Raw genomic sequence first — 21,774 nt, 5'->3', positions numbered from 1 at the left:
CGGAATAATTGAACTGCGTGACAAGGACGCAAACCAAATCTGACACCAGCCTTTACCTGACCAGAGTTAAAGTCTATCGCTTAGTTAATCTGTTTCATCATAGCTAATATCAAGTGCCATCTGTCATTTAGAGGTCACATAAATACAGACTTTAACAGACTGAGACCAGATTTTACAAAATCAAACAGGTCAGACGTATCGGGCCGCTGGTTGTAAACGGCAGATACACTCAAGGCGAAGTAAAAATTCCTGCTGGTGAGTAAACACCCTCCGACATTACTGTGTTAAACTTATGGCCGTTCAATCTTTGTGCACTAAGTATTTGAGCTTAAATATTTTCAAGAAGCAACAAACATCCAATGTGCTTGATAACTTAAAACATGAGCTTCGATTTTAGTATGTCACTGGACTATAGTTACTCAGTCTATGCATTGCGTGCCATACTTTACAGAGGAATTTTTAGCCGAATAAAATGTGCAGATAACGCACTTCGACCGGTGTAACTCTTATGCATATTGGTGCGACATTGAATGTCTAGACTTAAAAACATTGTCTCCGCATGGTATTATTTCTTTCACATTCAATTGCAACATGGCCAAAATCATAACAAAAGCCTTGGCTTGCTATCAACAGATATAAAATGACATTGTATCTATTTAGTATTCCACAATGGCACTCTTCTGACTTCTGTGCGCTCTCTAATACAAACAACATCTAGACAACATAACTTAAAGGGAGGAGGTCGTCGGAACTGCGCCTGTGCGACTTTCTTGTTGACAATTTTAGTATTTTGAACATCTTTTCTGTGTGTCTGATAAAAAGACTTAAAGGGGTATAGTCATCGGAACTGCGCTCAAAGGTCGTATGGGACCCATACGACCAATGGCAACAGTGTATCCAAGGTACTCTTGTGATTGATGAAAGTAAAAACATGTCTGTCATAATCTACACCGTATTGCAGCTATGATGATAAGGTGCATCTAGATATCGTGCATGAAATACATTGTTTATAAACAATAAACTCGCACAGGCGCAGTTCCGACGACTGTTTCCCTTTAATGAGCGCGTAACGTTAGTGCCATTAAACTGTTTATGGAACTCTTACGAAGCAAAACCCAATAACGTTGATAAACAGAATAAGTTATCATAAGTACGTCCCCTTCTTGTCTGTAGATGGTATGTCAGGAGTCGCATTTAATTTTTTAGATTGACTAAATATTTCAGAAAATGTTACTATTGAGAAGAGGACTTGCTGAGGTTCTCGTTAGATAACTTCTGCTTTAAACGGCGGTCGGTATGGTGTATTATGTTTGTTGATATTTCTAATCTGTGTTGAAATTGAGAAATTTGAAGATAGCTGAATTTGAAAATGAGTTTATTCAGTCTTGTCAATAGTGCAATGCGAAACCTCAAAGGGACAAACTCGCTCTTTTAGATATTTGTTTTCATGAATTTTGTTTGATATTACAAGTATAATTTATGTTGTTTGACTTCTTGAAACATGCTGAAATACTGGTCATCTGTTCACAACCTCAACTCTGCCTGCAGCAAGACAAGATTATACATTCCGCGAAACATTTCACGGTCTGTACCAAAAAATCCACTCACACAGTACAAGATCCTCATCTGCTGAACATACACTATTACATGGAATTTAGACATCATGCAAGATTTTGAAAGGAGATCTTGATTGGTGGTGCTTTTTCTTACATTCTGACATCGTTCACTTGTCAGAGGAAAACAATCTGGAATAGGTAAAATCTATTTAGTCTGGGGGTCACAAACGAAATCATCTGTTTAAATTCAGCAAAGCATATTGTGACACTTTTGCAGTTATGTACCGTCGTCATTTTGTACACTGAGTGACTTTGAGCAAGTATTCCATGTTTTCTTCAACATCACAAAAAAGTCAAAAACAGCGACTTGTCTGTTCAAGAAAAAAGGCTCTTTTCGCCCAATTTTTCTTTTCATAATTTCGCTTGTTGATTATGATAAATTTTTTTAAATATTTTTCGACTTTCAGCGGTGACCTGGCGACTAAATGCATTCATTGTGAAACGACAAATGTTTCCTTCTGTTCTGTTTGTTTTGCTTTGTCTTGGGGAGTTAGTGCTCTGTTTTCTATCTTTTCTTTCTTTTCGGATATTGAACTTTGTTACTTTGTCACTGGAAGTAATGTCAATGGTCTTCTGCATCAGAAAAATTAGTGAATCTTAAAACAGAAAAACACGATATCGTTGCGGAAGGTGTAAAAACTACTTGAACCAATGATCAGTACCGGGTGTACAATATAACCAAACATTTGGCCGCGACAATTGTATTTTTCAAGTATTATCTCGAAGTAATGTTTCAATATTCAATAATTTCAAACCAAAGCGCCATGTCATCTCCGCTGCCAGTATCACAGACAGCTTGTCAAACGGTTGAATATCCCTGACTTAGAAACACAGAGCCTAAGGTTTTTGCGTAGTGATGGCAATTGATAATAAAACTGTCGAAAAACTGACATTATCAACCCGCGATAAAGTACCATGAAAAAATCTGTTTATTCAAGGCAGTGCATTACTTGTAGTACCATGGCCTACAGGTCAAGTCGGAAGTTGGTACCTGTGCACGTATTCCGCAATTCGTGATCTGACCTGCTCATAATGCTCAAAAAGGGAAGTACGGGGTGTGTTCTATTTCAGACTAAACACTGGTGTGACAGATAGAGGCTATTAGTAAACAATTTTCATGTGGGATACAATGAACATGTCATTTTATGTGTTGATCTTTAAACTTATTTCAAAGAAACGTCATTTTCTGTTCTGTTCTCTGTCACTGACGATGTATACTGAAATTTTCTCATGCTTGTAAGGCCAAAAAATATGTGTGTTCCGATAACATACCTCCGATGATTAGGGAAGATAAGTAAATATGTGTGTTTCCGATAACATACCTCCGATGATTAGGGAAGATAAGTAGGGCGATTTTTTATTTTACATTTGTTGTCTAAGACGCACAAATGACGGTAAAGATTAGAGAATTTTTTCGGAATCATTCGGAAACAAGTAATGTCTTAGGTTCGGAGGGTTCTCTAGGGTCGATTGTGTTACTGAAACACACGTATTTTTTGTCTTACAAGTTTGTTGGACGTGAACATGGCATATTTAACCAAACTGGTATATACTTAACAGAACCATGCTCTTCCCATCACGGTCTGTGCAAGAACTGAGGACTAGCGTTCTTATACTGACTCGGTTATTTAAGCAATAAAGCACACCCGGCGATGGTATACCACGAGATTTTGACCCGTTCACGACATATATGCACGGGTGATAGCGAGTGCATGTATGGAGTGAACTGGTCAAAATCGAGTTACATACCGTCACTGGGTGTGATTTATTGCCTCTATCATAACAGTATATTGAAATTCCGGCATGGAACGTCAGAAAAGGATTTTTGCTCTTGCCGAAAGCTCGTGCGTGTACCAACAGTGGTATATTGTGAATATACCACGGTTCTTTTCACGTGTCGACTGATCAGATCGCTGCACTTGGTATTATACTTATTATATTACCATGCCCTGACCCTAACATTTTAATTGGTCGAGCTGAACCACGTGACTGACCACAAATACACAGTGATGGTTTGTTTACATGCCCGTGAATATGAAAAGTAATATTAACATCGTAACTTTACAGCTAAAACGTAAATTGCGATTTGTACAGGGATCATAATCAATCACTTGTCAGCCTTTTTCCCTAATTTTTTTACAGCGCGCGTGACCGTTCGTCAAGTATTCCACAAGTTCTGAGCCCCGTTGCCTTTCGCGTGGGAAGTTTTCGTAAATTTTAAGGGTTTTCATTGGTTCGTTGATAACATAACGGAAATAAAAAACTCCGCCCTGACCATTAACGTTTATCTATGGGCTCGGACGAGAGGAAAGCCAAATTAACGGGCTCGGCAAGCCCGTTAATTTTGGGTGATATTATATATGGTCCTAATCAGTATTGTTTCAGCGGCCCTTTTCTGCTAGAAAAGTATTTAGAGAGAGGCAAATAGTTTTGCCTATGCTAACTTTAAGTTAATACTACTGGTAAAAACTGGCTGTGACCATACATTTTAATGCTGTGTAATTTATCTATTACTGTACGGATCTCGGAGTCAATTTTCGTACGGGTACAGGCATGACATATCTATAAAACCCCTTTCCTCAGGGCAATACTAATTTATTTATTATTGACACGTGAGCGCTGTAAGGAATGTTTGAAACAGTACCTCTACACTATTTCTAACTGAAAAACATTCAAGAGATGTGAAAGGGCGGATATTGGCTTTTTTGTTGGCTAAGATTCATAAATTACGGTGAAGATTAAAGACTTTGGTCAAAATATTTCAAAAATGCGAAATACGCATGATTGTGTCCAGTTTCACAAAACTGCAGACTATTTACGACTGAAAAGCATACCCAGGAGATATTAGTGGGCAGAGATTGGCTTTTCCGCGTTCAACAGCCATGTCTTACTCTAGTGTCAAGAAAGACTCGTTGAAACGAAATATACTTTAGTGAAGTGCAATGATATTGGTGTAATGTGCTATTCGAGAGACTAGTTTTTTGTTCAAGTTCATAATACTTTAGAGAATGTTAAGTCAATTTTCTACAATCGCTTTTACTGTTCCTACACAATATCTTCATATTTCAGTCGAAAATGGCAAGTCGTCACCTTTTTCTGGGCTTATTTATTGTTATACTCTGGCATAGCGCATGGGGATATCAAGCAGATCGGCTTTGTTTAAATTTGAAAGAAGAAACAAAAACATACGATCGTGATGGTAAGTAAACCTTTTAAAATCAAAAAATGGATAATTTCACAATCAGAGTCCTTAGTCCATAGCGTTACAATTCACTGTCTGACTAGGAGGATATTATTATCACATGTGTGCTGTAATAATAATATCGTGTAGCAATTATGACCTTTCCAGTAAACGTTCTACGACGGAAATCATTCTTTCGATTTACATGTACCAGTCTTTAAGGTAATATGCACCTCGAAAGTGAAAGACTTAAACTTTTGCTCAAACTTTCCTCAGTGAAACTTTCTACCATTCTCTTACTAAAGCAAGAATAAAAATCAGGGGTCACCATGCAAACTTTGGTCCTAGAGAGACAAATAATTTGTGATTTCTCAATATTTGAAATTCAAAATGGCCGCCATCCCTGTGTTAACTCTATGGAGAAAAAATGAATTTTCGAATTTCGAAAAACTAAGCCATGGAAAAGTTTTCTTTCACCAAGAGCTTTAAAATGAACCCCCACAAGTGTTATATAAGAAGAGAATTGGTAAAGTTTGAGTGTCCGGATTTCTGTCTCTGAGGTGCATTCTACCTTAACATGTTAAGCCTTTTGGGTGAAAAGATTTGCCTCTTATCGCTCTTTACTTTGGGATTTACAAAATGATTATCCTGTATAACTGATATATCGCATGCAGAGCTCCCTCCCCCCCTCTCCCTCTCTCTCTCTCTCTCTCTCTCTCTCTCTCTCTCTCTCTCTCTCTCTCTCTCTCTCTCTCTCTCTCTCTCCATATTTTCTAACCAACTTGAGCATTCTATGTTACAGTAATTACTGTTGAACTTGACTACAAATTTGTGTGACGCAAATAGAGAAAACTGAAGGTGGCCAGTTAAATTGACGTGACCTGTAAAGCTCATGTCAAAAACCTAAACAATTAAAAATTCGAAGATTGATGTTCGATTTATAAGTTTTCTTACAAGCCTCTTTAACAACAAACCTAACCTGCTCCGTTTCTATGAACAATTTCACATAACAACTGATTAAATACTTATTTTGATTATTTTCAGATATACTTTTGATTGGAGACAACACCCCAAAAATAATCAAAACTTTCGATGCTAGAACGTATTGGCGATGTTCCCATCAAAGCAAATCAGAAATCGCAAGGCAGCTAGCGATTCTTTCTAAATTTTCACTGTTTGAACTTATCCGCAACCACATACAAAAACATACCATGTCTAGGAATAAAGATTTACTCAAGGGTTACTGGATAGGCTGTAATAGCGAAGACAACGTCGAGAAATGCCATTTCACATGGATTGACGGCATACAAGTTAAAATAAGCCAATCAACGTTGGCTACTGATACGGAAGAGAGTCAAAATTGTGACAGTAATCTAAAGTCAACATACTCACCAACATCACCACCCCTGTCGTCGTCACTGTCACCGCTATCGACGTCATTGTCGTCACCATCGTCGCCACCGTCGTCATCTTCGTTGTCGTCGTCGTCGTCATCATCATCATCAACATCATCAACATCATCAACATCGACATCATCATCATCATCATCATCATCATCATCATCATCAACATCACCGTCATCATTACCACCCCCAGCATGTTCAACATCATCAGATTCGTCACCATCATGTTCACAATCATCATCATCAGAAGAAGAAACGATCGGGAAGAAGAAGAAGCGGGGGGAAATGCAAAAGAAGAACAGGGAGGAGAAGGAGATGAAGAGAAAAGATACGAATCAACAGAAGAAAGGGAACAAAGACATACGGTTGAAGCGACCAACCCCATGGTTTGCTGTCGTATGCGGTTCGTAAACACAATTTTCAATATCGAATTCGGAAACTAAAACGTTGGTAGCAAGGCCACTGAATTTTAAGGTGATTACATGGTTTGATGAGAAATAAAGCCAGCAACATTTATTCGTATGCTGAGACTATGAAACACGTGAAGAAGTATGTCAGACGTTTAAACTTGGTTTTCGTGACAAGTCAATGATGAATGTTTAACCTTGGCCGAACTGATATTTATCTTAAATGACTCATATTCTCACAGGAATGTACAATCTGGGAGAGATCAAAGTACTTGTTTCGAGATGGAAGACGTTGACTACTCAGAATCGATCCTCAAGCCTTTCATCTGTCAATTCCGTGAGTTAAAACTTTACTCCCGCAATCATAGAATGTTCCCATACACAAAGCAATTTGGGAACTTATTACTCGTGCAAGCAGTCATTTCTTTTCACGTTTGTTTTATTCCAATGTCATTGTTCATTATTCGACAATTGATCGTTATCTTGAAGTTTATCAGTGTTTTGCATCATCATCATCATCATCATCATCATCATCTCCGAAATTCCAATTATTACCTCACTCAGGTTATGCTACAACGCGTATAGCGTCGCCGAAAACAAAGTGCCCGGCTGAGATCACTTCGGACCACAACGTCCTTACTTATTGGCAAAGTACTGTTGAATGTGAGGATGCAAATCAGACATGTCCCTATGGGAACAAAACCGGCGGCATGGCATGGAGGAAATGGTTTGTATTACCTTAATCCCCAACACGTAATAATCAAACAATCATGTAATACTAAACCAATATAACCACGCGTATGATTAAACATTACAACATTGTACTGAGCTAGTGTTACATATTTTGCCCGGCGCCATTACATATAAGGCTAGTGTTTAATAATTGGATGGTCATTGTAAACGTTAGGATGAGACAGATAAGAAGGAGAAACTGACTTGAGGAGTATGACTTTGCGTAAAGTGTACCTAGCGAACTCTTCAGATCTGGAGAAAATTATCAAATTATTGTACAATTTCAACAGAGCCACTCCTTGCATCTGAGATAGACAAACAAAAATGTATAAACATATCGTTGGTTGTCGAGAGTCTGAAGATGATGTAAAATGTCTTACGCTATTGCTTTTACAGCTTGTCTTATTAATGTTGCAATTACTTTTATCATATACCCATGCCAATATCGCTGGATCTCGGTGAAGTAAAATATAATGATAAACGTTATCAATATTGTGAGTGTTCACAAACTATATTTACAACTTACAAGTCAACAAAGTAAACAAAAACAAAATGGATGCCGCTCTCCGTCTATACGACGTTTGCAATATAACGATTTGAAGGGCTTTAAGGTACAAGGATATTTTGTGACAGTGTGACGTCGCGATACCTGTTGACGTCACGATGACTCTCAATGTAAACAAACAAAATGGTCGCCACGCTTCACTCCTAACGACGATCTTGCGCGATCGAAATCGGGAGGATTTTGAAGTAAAGGAGAGATTTAGAGGAATATCGATTGTAGCACTATATATTGAACAATAAATAGTTCTTTCAGTGTGACTATTGTTAGGTTCCATTATCTTTTCTTATGGTATTCGGTTAGATGCGTGAAGTTAATGAGTGAAGCCTGTTCACATAAATAGTTTCATATTAATGCGCAGCGGGATAAAAGTAGAGACAAACAAATTATGATATTTCCCCAATTGTTAAAATTCTGAGCATGTGTATAATATAAATTTGTTATCAGCAAATATCGTCTGTTCTTTCAGTTGTATCAGCATTTTTCGTGTTTACACTAACGCTGATACGATACAGGATCAAGCGATGTTGGGTATGTAATAACCTCAAAAAATCAAACCGTATATCGTGAATCCTTCGCCGACAGTCAACGTAACGGCGAGTGGGGTATGGCGAACACGTCGGCATGTACACCGCGAAGAGAGTCAACCATAGAGGAACGCCTGAATCATTTGGTTAACATCACTATTCCTCCAGGTAAGAAATTGCACATGCGCACATGAACGTGCGCTAGTGTATCCGCGTATTCGAGCTCGCATTTACCATACAGTGTCGAATACAACATATCATTCATACGTTTGTCTGTAAGCTCTCACTTGGTATTTTTGGGCATAGTCCGTGACCAGCTTTACAATTCTCACTCAGTATCAACAATCGCTAAGGAAATTAGCGTCATATGTATAAAGATTATTATATGGTAACATGAGAGTAGCTAACACAAGCAGGGAACTTGAATTTAATCCTTCGTTTTCGTCGAAATGTTAAACAAACCTTGGTGATAAGTCCCTACCTCTTATGCTTTTGCAGGGCAAGCTAAGAAGGTTGCCGAACAATTGGCCAACATCACCTCTGAAGCGGAACATTTTGGGGAGAATGACGTCACACTTTCTGTTGACGTCATAGATAACATTTTAGAAAGTGAAACAGACGGGACCGAGATTGGGGTAGCTGAAGATGTGCTTCTCAGTGTCGATAATTTGCTACACGTCGATCACGGAGTCTTGGTTGCCAGTCAACAAAATGAAAATGCTGCTGCAAGGCAACAATGATAATAATGTTTAATTCTAATATCAAGGCTACAGCCTAAAACAGAATTTTATACATTTACTTAGAGAATTGTTGATGAAAGGAGCGGGAATATTGTCACATAAATTGTGTCAACAGTGTACTAGAGCTCCTACAGTTTTCGCCAAATTTTCCTTTCCCCAACTATGTCAATCTTTCTTATCCTGCTTTAAGTTTCAGTAAATTGTTGGGAATTTGTTTGCTGGTAGTCAATAATTTTTTTGGGGGGAGAGGCTTGTTTTTGTTTTTGTTTTATTTTGTTCCCTGTTTTTCATGAGAAGCAAGATCATTGTCGATGTTTAAATACAAGTAAGTGATATACTGTAATGAATCATACTCAACTTACACAAATACAGAAATGAAACTGTAAAATATATATTCGTATCATCCACTAGAGCTGACACATATGTTTACAATGTACCATAAAACAATGTCACTTGCTCATCAACTTCTATCGTGTTTACCTTTCGACAATCAAGTAACCACTATCCATTAGATTAAAATTTACCTTTCACTAAAGTGAAAAATCCTTTTATCTTTCATATCCCTCAGACTCATCGAATCTGTGGAGAAACTATCTTTGATTGTGAACTTTTTAAATGATTCCATGGATACTGGAAACCAGTCTGTAACCATACAAACAGAAAACATCGCAATGACCTTAGCAGAGATAAATACTGAATCGTTTACCGGACTCAAGTTCCGTCACTCATCAGGCAAAGTAAGTTATGTTTCTAAAGGTTTACTCGACATGAACAATTGTGATTGGTACTGAGACCTTCTAGACAACGAATTTTCCTCAAAAACTGAGCTCGTAACTCCATTAAAGTATTATAAATATTTCTAAAAGTTTATATATTGGAACATGTTTCGATTTGCACTTGGCATCATTGTTCATGTGAGAGAGAATTTAGATAATTTCTATAATATTTTTCTTTCCCCTGAACAAACACGGCGATGTTTCTGGTCAAAAACAGCACAATAGTTGTCAACATTATCAAGTCAAAAAGGATGTGTCATATCGCGTTATCTGCCCTAGATCTTTTGTTACGCTCAGAAAGGCGTTAGAGCGGGGGAAATTGTCATGACATAAAATACGAACTATAGCCTTAAATGAAAATCACAGACGTTTTGCATGATTGATACAGCAACTTTTTAACATGTAAATTTCGACTGGAGCGTTGTACAGGGGAAGGAAAAATGCGTGTCAGAGATTATTTAATTTACTGTCATGTGATCCTAATGCAGACAATAATTACAAAATAAATTTAACGGTATTAACCAATATCCAGGCTTTCAGAAAACTTATACTATATTAAGTGCACAAATTCAGTGAGAATGAAATGATAATTAGAAGGGCCAAATACTTGTCCTAGAACCTTAACTCGAAGAATCTTCGTAATATACTGACGACCTCCCTCCCCCTCCTCCGCCATCTACAATTTTATATACTCAAACATTGTTTGTTGTCGAACTTGTATCCATGGGACAGGTAGAGTAGAAAAAGTTTGGAGGTTAAGGTGCGAAATGATTACACTGTGACATATTTCGCTTTTCCTGGATCATCAGTGGTCATGGTTTTAATGTGACTGCTGACTCATGGCCCTAAGAAAATATTCCAACAAGCTGCTAATTATACGTAACTTGATAATGACTTACAATACAAACTAGTGCCACACACTGAGCTAATCAGTACTTCTTTCCTAACTAATAGGTGATATCAAAGTGGGCCTTGATCGAGCGACAGGTCACTGTACTTCACATAAACACGGGGAATTTAGACCAGTTTACAGGTTCCTTAAAATGTGGTTTTACGAGTTAATGTCGTGATCATTTACTATAACAGAATTAAATTGATGAGGGATTATGCTTTGCTGCAAAGCACGAACAAGAAAACGGAATAACTTGCATTCGAGAACACTCCCTGGCTGAAAAGAGGACGAAGTTAGCCTTTGTAAACACAAAACGTAGGTAAAACATTTTGGCACTCTTTTTTCCTTGTACTGATCCAGAGTGAACTATCGAGAGGAACTGAGCCTAAAGACGTCATCGAGGAGACAGAATCATCAATCCAATTACCGATATCACTGCTTGATGGATTAGAACCAAAGGAGCGAGCTCAGGTCAACCGAGTACAATTTGTCGTTCACAAATTGAATACTCTCTTTAAGGTTAGTAGATTCTGAAACTGAAATGCCATAGATGTGATCATTTGTTTTGTATATTCTCTTTGCATGTATATTGGTGTGTTACTTCAACTGTACAAGTTAGGTAGAACTGTGTTTCCAATGATCGCAGACTTAATTTGTTTCCGCAATTTCAAATCAACAAGTCTTGCCTATAACATCTGCAGGCTGTTGACATTAATGGTACGCTAGCCAGATTCAGTCCTGTCATCGCAGCCAGCATTGGGGAGCTGAAAATCACCAACTTAAGGGACCCCGTCAAAATCCAAATACCACGTGATAATACGGTGAGTTTATTTATTAGCGTCTTTTGTGTTTTTATGTGTTCTTGTAGTCAAAGTGAAATCGAGTGTGTGACTAAAAGAGAAGGTCAAACAGCTATCTACTATGCGGATCTATGATAAGAAAATCCATACGTTGCTAGGAAAATGTTCAAATAATGTTGTTAGGAGTTTTACTTGTACTTACCGATAGTACAACAGAGAAGTTTTGTGAAATAATTAGTAATTACACATAAATATCCCACAGGTTGTCAACTCTACTTTTTATAATGTCAGCTGTGTGTTTTGGAACACTGGAAAAGAAGGTAAGATATTTTCTCTCTCTCTCTCTCTCTCTCTCTCTCTCTCTCTCTCTCTCTCTCTCGTTCAACCGATAAAACAATCAGTGTTATTTGTAATATTATAAACTTTTGGGCGACTACACAACTCGAAATATTAAGTTTTGATATTGTTTTGCGATTCGAACGGTAGTTAGGTTCTCATGATAGTTAGAAGAATTATATAATATATTGTGTTTCCAAAGTTAATAGCTTTCGAATTTTCGACACGGTTTAAGTTGATGACTTATAACATACAGGAATAATTAAATATAGAAATAATTAAATATTTGAAGAATTTGGTGCCATTTCTTGCTTTGGGTCAAAACAACTTTAACTATGAAAGCACTAGACAGTGACTAACCAGGAAAGACTGACTTTATTAGTCCCCACGGACACCGTCCGGGGGGACTTATAGGTTTGGTCATGTCCGTGCGTGCGTGCGTGCGTCCGTGCGTGCGTGCGTGCGTCCGTCCGTCCGTCCGTTCACGCAGATATCTCAGAGATGCCTGGAGCGATTTCATTCAAACTTGGTACAAGGATTACTTCATATGTCATACAGATGCACGTCAATTTGTTTTGTGATACGATCCAATATGGCCGCCAGGCGGCTATTTTATTACGATTTTTTCATGTACAGAGCCATAACTCAGGCATGTTCCAACCGATTTTATTCAAAGTTGGTACAAGGACATTGACCAATGTCATACAGATGCACGTCAATTTGTTTTGTGATACAATCCAATATGGCCGCCAGGCGGCCATTTTATTACGAATTTTTCATGTACAGAGCCATTACTCAGGCATGTTTCGACCGATTTTATTCAGAGTTGGTACAAGGACATTGACCAATGTCATAGATATGCACATCAATTTGTTTTGTGATACAATCCAATATGGCCGCCAGGCGGCCATTTTATACGATTTTTTCATGTACAGAGCCATTACTCAGGCATGTTTTGACCGATTTTATTCAGAGTTGGTACAAGGACATTGACCAATGTCATAGATATGCATGTCAATTTGTTTTGTGATACGATCCAATATGGCCGCCAGGCGGCCATTTTATTACGATTTTTTCATGTACAGAGCCATAACTCAGGCACGTTTCAACCGATTTTATTCAAAGTTGGTACAAGCTTATTGACAAATGTCATAGCTGTGCACGGCAATTTGTTTTGTGATACGATCCAAAATGGCTGCTGTGCGGCCATTTTATTACGATTTTTTCATGTACAGAGCCATAACTCAGGCACGTTTCAACCGATTTTATTCAAAGTTGGTACAAGGACATTGACCTATGTCATACAAATGCACGTCAATCTGTTTGTGATACGATCCAATATGGCCGCCAGGCGGCCATTTTATTACGATTTTTTCATGTACAGAGCCTAACTCAGGCATATCCGCATGTTTTGACCAATTTTATATAAAGTTGGTACAAGGACATCGACCCATGTCATAGCTATGCACATCAATTTGTTTTGTGATGCGATCAAATATAGCCACTGTGCGACCATTTTGTTACGATTTTTTTCATGTCCTGAACCATAACTCAGACATGTATCAAGCGAATTCATTCAAAAGTATTTTTATCACAGACCTAATGAAGAGGACTCTATCCTCTTTGAGGACCTGTAATCAAAATACTGATTAACAAGTGGGGACTGTGTCATCAACGATGACTTGTTATTTAAGAAATTGTGATATAATTTGGATATTGAAATCTTCGAGGCCTAATTTTCTCGAAACGTATCTCCCGGATTGCCTTAGAAATTCATTTACGGGTATTTTAGGGTGACTTAGTGTTCATTTCATTAAATACCCATGAACTTTTGCATTATTCAAATTTTCTGGACCAAATTCTTTTTTCAAATATACCCTCATTTCTAAATTTTCTGGCGTGATAAGTTTCCTATTTTGTACAGCAAACTTTATCATCTAATGAGATCAGTCTCGTTGGCACTATATTCAATGCATTAGCACTGTCATTTTCTGACAAACTGCAAAGTATGAGTTCATTTTGTGGTTTCGTTTCTCCTCATGCTGACATATTTTCTTCATATTAAAAAACCAATATAACTCCATAAACCATGCGAAAGGTCAGTCCGATCTGTTTATCGTAGAATGCACTTCGGAAAGAGATGGTCGGCCCATCAATATTGTTCAATTCTTTTGGGGTCTTCTGGTCGCTCATTTTAAAGCTCTTCCTGTGAGAAAAAAAAGAATTTAGAACAGAGGCTTTTGCATTCAAATGTGAAAACAACACCAAGTCAGATGCCATATAGAGAAAAATTACGCACTGCAATCTACAGGAATAAAAGAAATGATTTTAACTTTTTCACCTAATTGGCTTTGAATTATCAGTAAGACTTAGTTTCTGCCCAATATATTTCACAACAGATCAGTAAACGATTACAATATCCAATGCGTCACCGCTCTAGTATCGTAAGAATTATCCCTGGTACTATTTCACTTGCATACAATACTTCAGTAGAGTTAGAAGTACTGATAAACCAAGACAAGATATCGTTATCCTATATACAGTCTCCTACTTTTCCTTTTAGACGCTAGTGGTGGTTGGTCTGAAGAAGGCTGTGAGGTTTCATTGAACGGTACAGATGGCGAGGGAACTGAAAGTAACACTACAGTTTGTGAATGCAATCATCTGACGAACTTTGCTCTCCTTGTGGTGAGTTAAATTTGAAACCAATGCTTCAGCATGTATGGTATCCAATCTATGCTAAAAGTTATTACTTTATATTTTACTATTCTGAATTCAATTTTACAACTCAACATTTCTCTCGACTATCTTTATTCCTATTCTATACTCAATTTGCAACTCGACTTCTATGTCGTTTTCTATATTCAACTCTGAATTCAATTCTACAACTCAACATTTCTCTCGACTATCTTTTATCCTATTCTATACTCAATTTTACAGCTTGACTTTGTATATTTCTTTCTACGTTCTATTTTACATTCTGCTACTCTCCGTAATTCCACGCTTTCACAATTCAATATCATATTTCACAGTCCAACATTATCACTCTCCGTTATACTCTTATAAATTTCATTTTACAACACAACATAAGTAATTCCCATTTTGCTTCCCGAAACGCCACGTTGCACTTGTCATAATGGTTGAATCTGATGACTGCATATACGCGTAAGAAGAATTCAATCTCAGAGAATTGGAATTCTTCATGTTAGAGCGACCTCAGTCGATTAGAGTTGGCTTTACAGAAAGTCCGACAAGGACTCAGATTCAGACGCAGATCATATAAGTTAAGGGAATCCCTAGAACCTTATTCCATAGCTCTTCTGATGACGTGCTTTTATTTTGTTATCACATTTGTTATGTTTATGATTTTCATAATTTTTTTGTGAGTTCACTTTCCCAGAACAAACTAGGGAATATGGACTGAAACTATAGCTGGCCGATCTGACGTGCTGTTATCGATCCGAGATTTGTGTAAACCGTAGACCCTTTTGCACCAGTCAATTTGCAAGCCCCCTCCCGATCGGATAAAGCGGGTCATTTAACCTCATTAACAGTTACTGACTAAGCCTTCCGCATGTCGGATGGGTTTTTTTTGCTAAAATGTATAATTTCCTTTGAATGAAATATATTTCATACCCGCTTCCTCTTTTAGAACATCTATGATAATGACGTCGACCAAACCAATCAGAAAGCCTTATCGATAATTTCTCTCATCGGTTGTGTGATATCCTTACTTGCTTTGGCTGTCACACTTGTCAGTATCATCGTCTACAGGTGAGTGGACCATGATGCCTCGGTGTAATATGTCTGGTATCCTGGAAATCAGTTCAGTTATTGACACATGTTACACTTGCATACAAGCATACTTTCTGACACTTGCTACGGGATATCCAAACGTTCTTTCTTTCAACTCTAATTTCAAATCGTACTTTAAAAAACTTGACACTTCATGCACATAATTTGTAATGGTGTAGTTTTAGTGCAAGGTCTCTTTTTGTGTAGCGTACTCTGTGAACAAAGTACGAATCAAAATATTCGAAGTACGAAATAAAAAAATTAATGACTGTGACATTCATTTTGCAAGCTGAACTATCTCAGTAAATCCAATGCCTCTATAGATATACATGCGGTAACATCATAGCTAAGCACCGAATCGATAAGATGACATAGATACCTATATCTATTTGTCCACGTTTGCATTAGTTCCAAAACAAATTGGACATCGCCGAGTTTTTTCCACTTTTACGCCCATTTGCGGAAAGAAGTATGCTCGTATCCAATGAAACAATTTTATATTCAACTATATAACTATAACCGTCACTTCTCATGTATACCATTTAAAAGGTTGTTCAGAAATTGTTAGTGGCTCGGCTGGTCATTTCATTCCAATATATGGAAAGATTATCCGTCATCAGAACCACGAGCATGATTTTACTTCCATTTTCTATTATCACAGATTGATGTTGCTTTCCCAAACTATTCTCGTAGTTGTCGTGGATTTTAAAATTGATCCGTTGCCTGAGTCTGCCCCTATTTTTAAACGTTCAATTTAGGCCTATTCGTGAACAAGACTTTGACAGCAGATGTCAACATGACATTTAATGTCAATGTTACTCCAACAAGGAAAACGATGATATGAGAAAGTCCAAAACCTAACTCCTTACGGAAGGGCGCCCTCCATCGACAGACCTTTTTGTCGAAGTAGATCCTTTGCCATGCATTTGAATGACTGTCATAGTTATTTTCCTTGTAATGAATTAAAATTACTTTTTAAAACTTTTTAATCATTCTTTTCAGGAAAAAGAAAAATAAAGCTACCAAAATCCTGATCAGTTTATGTTCATCCCTCTTCATGGCGTTGTTGATGTTCCTGATTGGTGCATTATTTGTTTATTTTGGACCGAGAATACCTGGTATTTGTGCCACCATTGCTGTTTTACAACACTATTTCCTGTTGGCTGTCTTTTTCTGGATGGCGCTTGAAGCGGCGTACTTGTATCTTCAGCTGGTCAAAGTGTTTGAAAAGTACATCACGCATTTCATGGTCAAGTTTAGCCTGATTGGTTGGGGTAAGGCTTTGAGATTAGGAAACAACTCTCATTGTATACCTATCAGCATAAACTTTATATTACACATTTAAAGTAAAACTTCGTTTGAAGTATACAACTTATATTTTTTCTCGGAAATTATCATATAACTATCAATTCTGTTTTTGAGTCAATGCAAGTTATTTTGCAATCTCCAGGCCTCTCTCCGGCAGACTTTGGAAGAGAGGTAATTCAGATAAGCTGTTCATTTATTTAGTTTTCTCGGACACCTGAGATGAAAAAATGGAACTATTTTAATCATCCAATGAGGGCGTGATGTATTTCCATACTTACATATGTTCTATTAAGGTGGTCCTATTCCATTTACACCGTTAATGTTAAAATCACGAAAAAGACATCTTGTTTTTCTCTGATACGGGATATCTTATGCTTCTTATGTCTGCATTCGCTGTTACAAATTTACACCATGTATACATTGTCATATTGCGAAAGTTCGTCGGATAATAATTATGCTTTGGTTGCATAGCGATGGAATACGTATAGATAGTGGTACAACGGGAAGCATGAACTTGCTGTAACAATGTACCAGAAAAGAAGTGGTTTTTGACCCGAATAGGTATACATTTAATAGCTTAACAAATGGTGAAAGATCGTAATTTACAAATAATATCACTTTCAACGAGTCTTCCCTTTTAGTTTAAAGCGTTGTCGTTCATTTTCTTGGATTGTAGGCGTTCCCCTTATTGTCGTAGTCATTGTCCTTGCTGTAGGTGTAGACAACTATGGATACATGTATGACGACAGGATGTGAGTAGTATTATAATTTACGAGTTACTTAATATTTTCTATCGACTGATTGGTCAAGTTCAAGCACCTGCTTCTCCATATTCTGGTTGATTAGTCGACTGAGTGACAGGTTGTGTTTCTGAGACCTCCTTACTGCTCTATTCGGTGTTTTGATGGTGGCAGTGAAGCGATTCATACTTTAGTATATTGTTATCCTACTAAAGGAAACCTATGGACTCAGCATTTATTCGACAACTGTAACTCTGAGAAATCATGTCATGAATGAATTCCCCATGAAACTTCAGTTTGCTAGAGTTAGAATGAACATTAAGCACCATAGTTTGACGAATGAAGCATTTCATGGTTTTGATGTTTTATCAATTTGAAAGTAAATTTTCTCTTTTAAAATGATAGCAGTGTGCGGTCAAAATATGCTATGTGGCTACGATTAAGTAAATTCATAAAGCTGTCAATAGCAAAGGAAACACAATCATAGTAATTTTTGATTTCGTTGGTGGTAGGTAATGGCGGGCAAGCGTTTTAATGATCGTGCTGAATCCCTGGAATAACAACTTTCCTCCGTAACTTATGTTTAAAATTTAAGTTTTGCAAGTTTCAGTGAGCAAAGCGACATGAATAGTTGCTCACATAATGTAAATTAGTACAATATTATATTAAGTTTCACTGCTGAATATGTTCCGAAATTTACTTTAATTCCAGTTGCTGGTTGTCACAGTACGCCTTCTACGGTGCATTCTTGGTTCCTTTCGGCGTAGTTCTCATCTTCAACAGTGTCATCTTCTGTCTTGTCATTTATCAAATATGTGGACTCAACTCCAGAGCGATGACTTCTGGTGATCGATTCAGTATTCAAGCACAGTTGAAGGCAGCTATCGCGTTTATGGTATTGCTAGGTCTGACCTGGACATTCGCCATATTTGCTATCAGTGAAGCCAGCCTCGTTTTCATGTATCTATTCGCAATATTCAACTGCCTTCAGGGATTGTTCATATTCGTATTCCACTGCGCGTTGAAGACAGACATCCAAAATGGTTGGAAGAGGACTTTCTGTGGACAAGACAAAGCTCCTTACGAATCAAACGGTGTGTAAAACATTGGTTTTCCGCCCTAAAGTTCTCATATGATTGTATATATCATAAATTGCTTTCATAACTTTTCTTTGTGTGACCACCAGATTCTGGCTAGATACGTAAGAATCAAGTGACAAGACACTGAGACCGCGTATTGTCACCTCATGTACAACCACATAATGAGAACATTGCTGTGAGATCTTCCCATTTCTCACGCGATTAATAAGAATACATAGTCTTCAAATTTTGCTTGGATTGTTTATGTTTTTTGCAGAGAGTAACGGGACATCTTCCACTGGCATTCAAAGTGCTGCCAACAAATATCTAGTCAAGGACACTGAAAGCAAAAACATCTAAAGTCAGGTAAGTTTTGATATTGGAAACTGATCGAGACATATTCATTCAGCCATTCCACGTTACCGTAAAACGATTCGAAATAGCTACATTATGTGCCAGTTTTAGTGTAAGAAAATTTTTTCACCAAGCGATTGCGAATGTCAACGTCATAAACGAAGACAATGACGATCATTGTTATCATTTACTGGTCGTGATGTTCGAAAAGGGAGAGCGAAGTAGCAAAGTGTTTGGCTGTGTTTTACTTTTTCCCTTCTTTCGTTTTCTTTCTTCTCTATAATTTTCTGTCTGTTTCTCATCTCCGATTTCTTCGAAAAGCTTTGATTCCCTTTTTCTCAGACACAGCAAAATGTCATACCAATAGAAATACTGTCGTACACGATCAGTTAGCAAACTCCGCCATTGCCTTAAACCCAGATTCGTACCTTTTTCTAGCTCGAAAAATTATCCCTCTTTTAAACAGATAATGACGACTAAACAAACTTTTTTTAATTTGAACTCTCTGCTTTCCAGATATGTCGACGACAACGTGAGAGATTTGGCGTTGTCTTGATAACACCAACGTAACCAGTAGAACACTCTCAAACGCGAGACAAGCGTAACATAAACCGAGACCAGAAGATAAGCTCCTGAAACACCGAAATGAGGAACAATTCGTCTGTATTCATGATATTTTAAACAAACAGAAAGAAGAAATACACTCTGTATTAGAAATCTATCTTTAGACGAAGGGACAGAAGAACCCGTGGTGTTGAAGCAATTATGAACAGTCAACCTTACGAAGTTTCACCACGAGATCATGCTTATATCTTTTAGTTATAGAATAACAAAAAAACATAGCAATTATCTTCTCATTGCAGATGACTGAGTTATGTCGCTGTCTGACGAACACACTAACAGAATCTGACAACCAGTACCTCGTATAGATGGCATTGTTGCAATGTACCATAAACCGCGACACTGTGCATGTTTGCATTTTAAATCAACAGTATCTGATATACCCTTGTGTTTTTTCCACACTGCATATGGTGCATATCTGATAACATTTAAGACCAATTTATGTTCTTATTTCCTAGTATTTTGTCTGCTTATACACTGCAAGATCCGAGGTGCAAACTTTTTATAGACTACCCCTTCGCTACGTATTTAGGTGTTGCGATTGTAGCGAAGGCTAGGAAAAGAAGTCTAATTACAGTGAAATATATCAATGCGCAGCCTATTTTAGATGGGACTATTTTCACATAGAGAGTCTGGTATGGAACAGCTCGGTCTTGCCATCGATTTACATATCGTGAATAATTATGCCTTTAAGAAGAGAAAGAAAGTTGAGAGTAGTAAAAGAGAGAGGGTCATCGGAACTTCGTTTAAAGGACCAGGGACCCCTACAAATAATATAAGAACTATACTAGGGTACGTTGGTGATTGATGATAATTTTCAAGATATGTTGAGGTGATGCATGTAGATATTAAGTATGGAATAGAACAGTAAAGTTGTAAAAGAGCAGTCGCGTCGTTACTCGCCAGAGAGACACCCATCTTGTAGCGTAGTTAAGAACGTGTAGCGAGGTGTAACCAAGTGTAGGAGTAAAATTTTGTGAAAATTGGAGAAGGGGGTGTAGCGGACGTAACGAAGTGTAGCGAGGTGTTAGGGGCTGTAAGATGGTCACTTTTTACTCGCCAGAGAGACACCCATCTTGTAGCGTAGTTAAGAACGTGTAGCGAGGTGTAACCAAGTCTAGGAGTAAAATTTTGTGAAAATTGGAGAAGGGGGTGTAGCGGACGTAACGAAGTGTAGCGAGGTGTAATAGGCTGTAAGATGGTCACTTTTTACTCGCCAGAGAGACACCCATCTTGTAGCGTAGTTAAGAACGTGTAGCGAGGTGTAACCAAGTCTAGGAGTAAAATTTTGTGAAAATTGGAGAAGGGGGTGTAGCGGACGTAACGAAGTGTAGCGAGGTGTAATAGGCTGTAAGATGGTCACTTTTTACTCGCCAGAGAGACACCCACCTGTAGCGTAGTTAAGAACGTGTAGCGAGGTGTAACCAAGTTAGGAGCCTAAAATTTTGTGAAAATTGGAGAAGGGGTGTAGCGGACGTAACGAAGTGTAGCGAGGTGTTAGGGGCTGTAAGATGGTCACTTTTTACTCGCCAGAGAGACACCCATCTTGTAGCGTAGTTAAGAACGTGTAGCGAGGTGTAACCAAGTCTAGGAGTAAAATTTTGTGAAAATTGGAGAAGGGGGTGTAGCGGACGTAACGAAGTGTAGCGAGGTGTTAGGGGCTGTAAGATGGTCACTTTTACTCGCCAGAGAGACACCCATCTTGTAGCGTAGTTAAGAACGTGTAGCGAGGTGTAACCAAGTCTAGGAGTAAAATTTTGTGAAAATTGGAGAAGGGGGTGTAGCGGACGTAACGAAGTGTAGCGAGGTGTAATAGGCTGTAAGATGGTCACTTTTTACTCGCCAGAGAGACACCCATCTTGTAGCGTAGTTAAGAACGTGTAGCGAGGTGTAACCAAGTCTAGG

General features: G+C 37.9%; 1 protein-coding gene and 1 long non-coding RNA gene across 3 annotated transcripts; both read left to right on the top strand.

Moving 5' to 3' along the window:
- Window positions 1-6,242, top strand: LOC139141887 (uncharacterized). The gene is made up of 3 exons (XR_011554268.1): window positions 1-255; window positions 4,686-4,815; window positions 5,842-6,242. It is a non-coding gene; the product is annotated as an uncharacterized lncRNA (long non-coding RNA).
- Window positions 6,243-6,322: 80 nt separating this feature from the next.
- Window positions 6,323-20,337, top strand: LOC139141886 (adhesion G-protein coupled receptor G6-like). 2 transcript variants are annotated; one of them, XM_070711643.1, is made up of 15 exons: window positions 6,323-6,603; window positions 6,850-6,944; window positions 7,172-7,334; window positions 8,487-8,596; window positions 8,927-9,905; window positions 11,197-11,355; window positions 11,538-11,657; window positions 11,899-11,956; window positions 14,536-14,660; window positions 15,625-15,746; window positions 16,770-17,041; window positions 17,752-17,827; window positions 18,527-18,909; window positions 19,172-19,260; window positions 19,765-20,337. In XM_070711643.1, exons 5-14 carry the CDS (start codon window positions 9,792-9,794, stop codon window positions 19,252-19,254), a joined length of 1,512 nt encoding a protein of 503 aa, XP_070567744.1. In that variant the 5' UTR covers window positions 6,323-6,603; window positions 6,850-6,944; window positions 7,172-7,334; window positions 8,487-8,596; window positions 8,927-9,791; the 3' UTR covers window positions 19,255-19,260; window positions 19,765-20,337. The 2 variants fall into 2 exon arrangements, with proteins under 2 accessions (XP_070567744.1, XP_070567745.1); XM_070711644.1 differs by having other exon boundaries at window positions 6,590-6,674.
- The last annotated feature ends 1,437 nt before the right edge of the window (window positions 20,338-21,774 follow it).

This window comes from Ptychodera flava, chromosome 10 (genome assembly GCF_041260155.1).
Source record: "Ptychodera flava strain L36383 chromosome 10, AS_Pfla_20210202, whole genome shotgun sequence".
Taxonomy (NCBI): Eukaryota; Metazoa; Hemichordata; class Enteropneusta; family Ptychoderidae; genus Ptychodera; species Ptychodera flava.
Note: the sequence above shows the minus strand (reverse complement) of the source record. Positions and strands in the feature narration are given on the sequence as shown.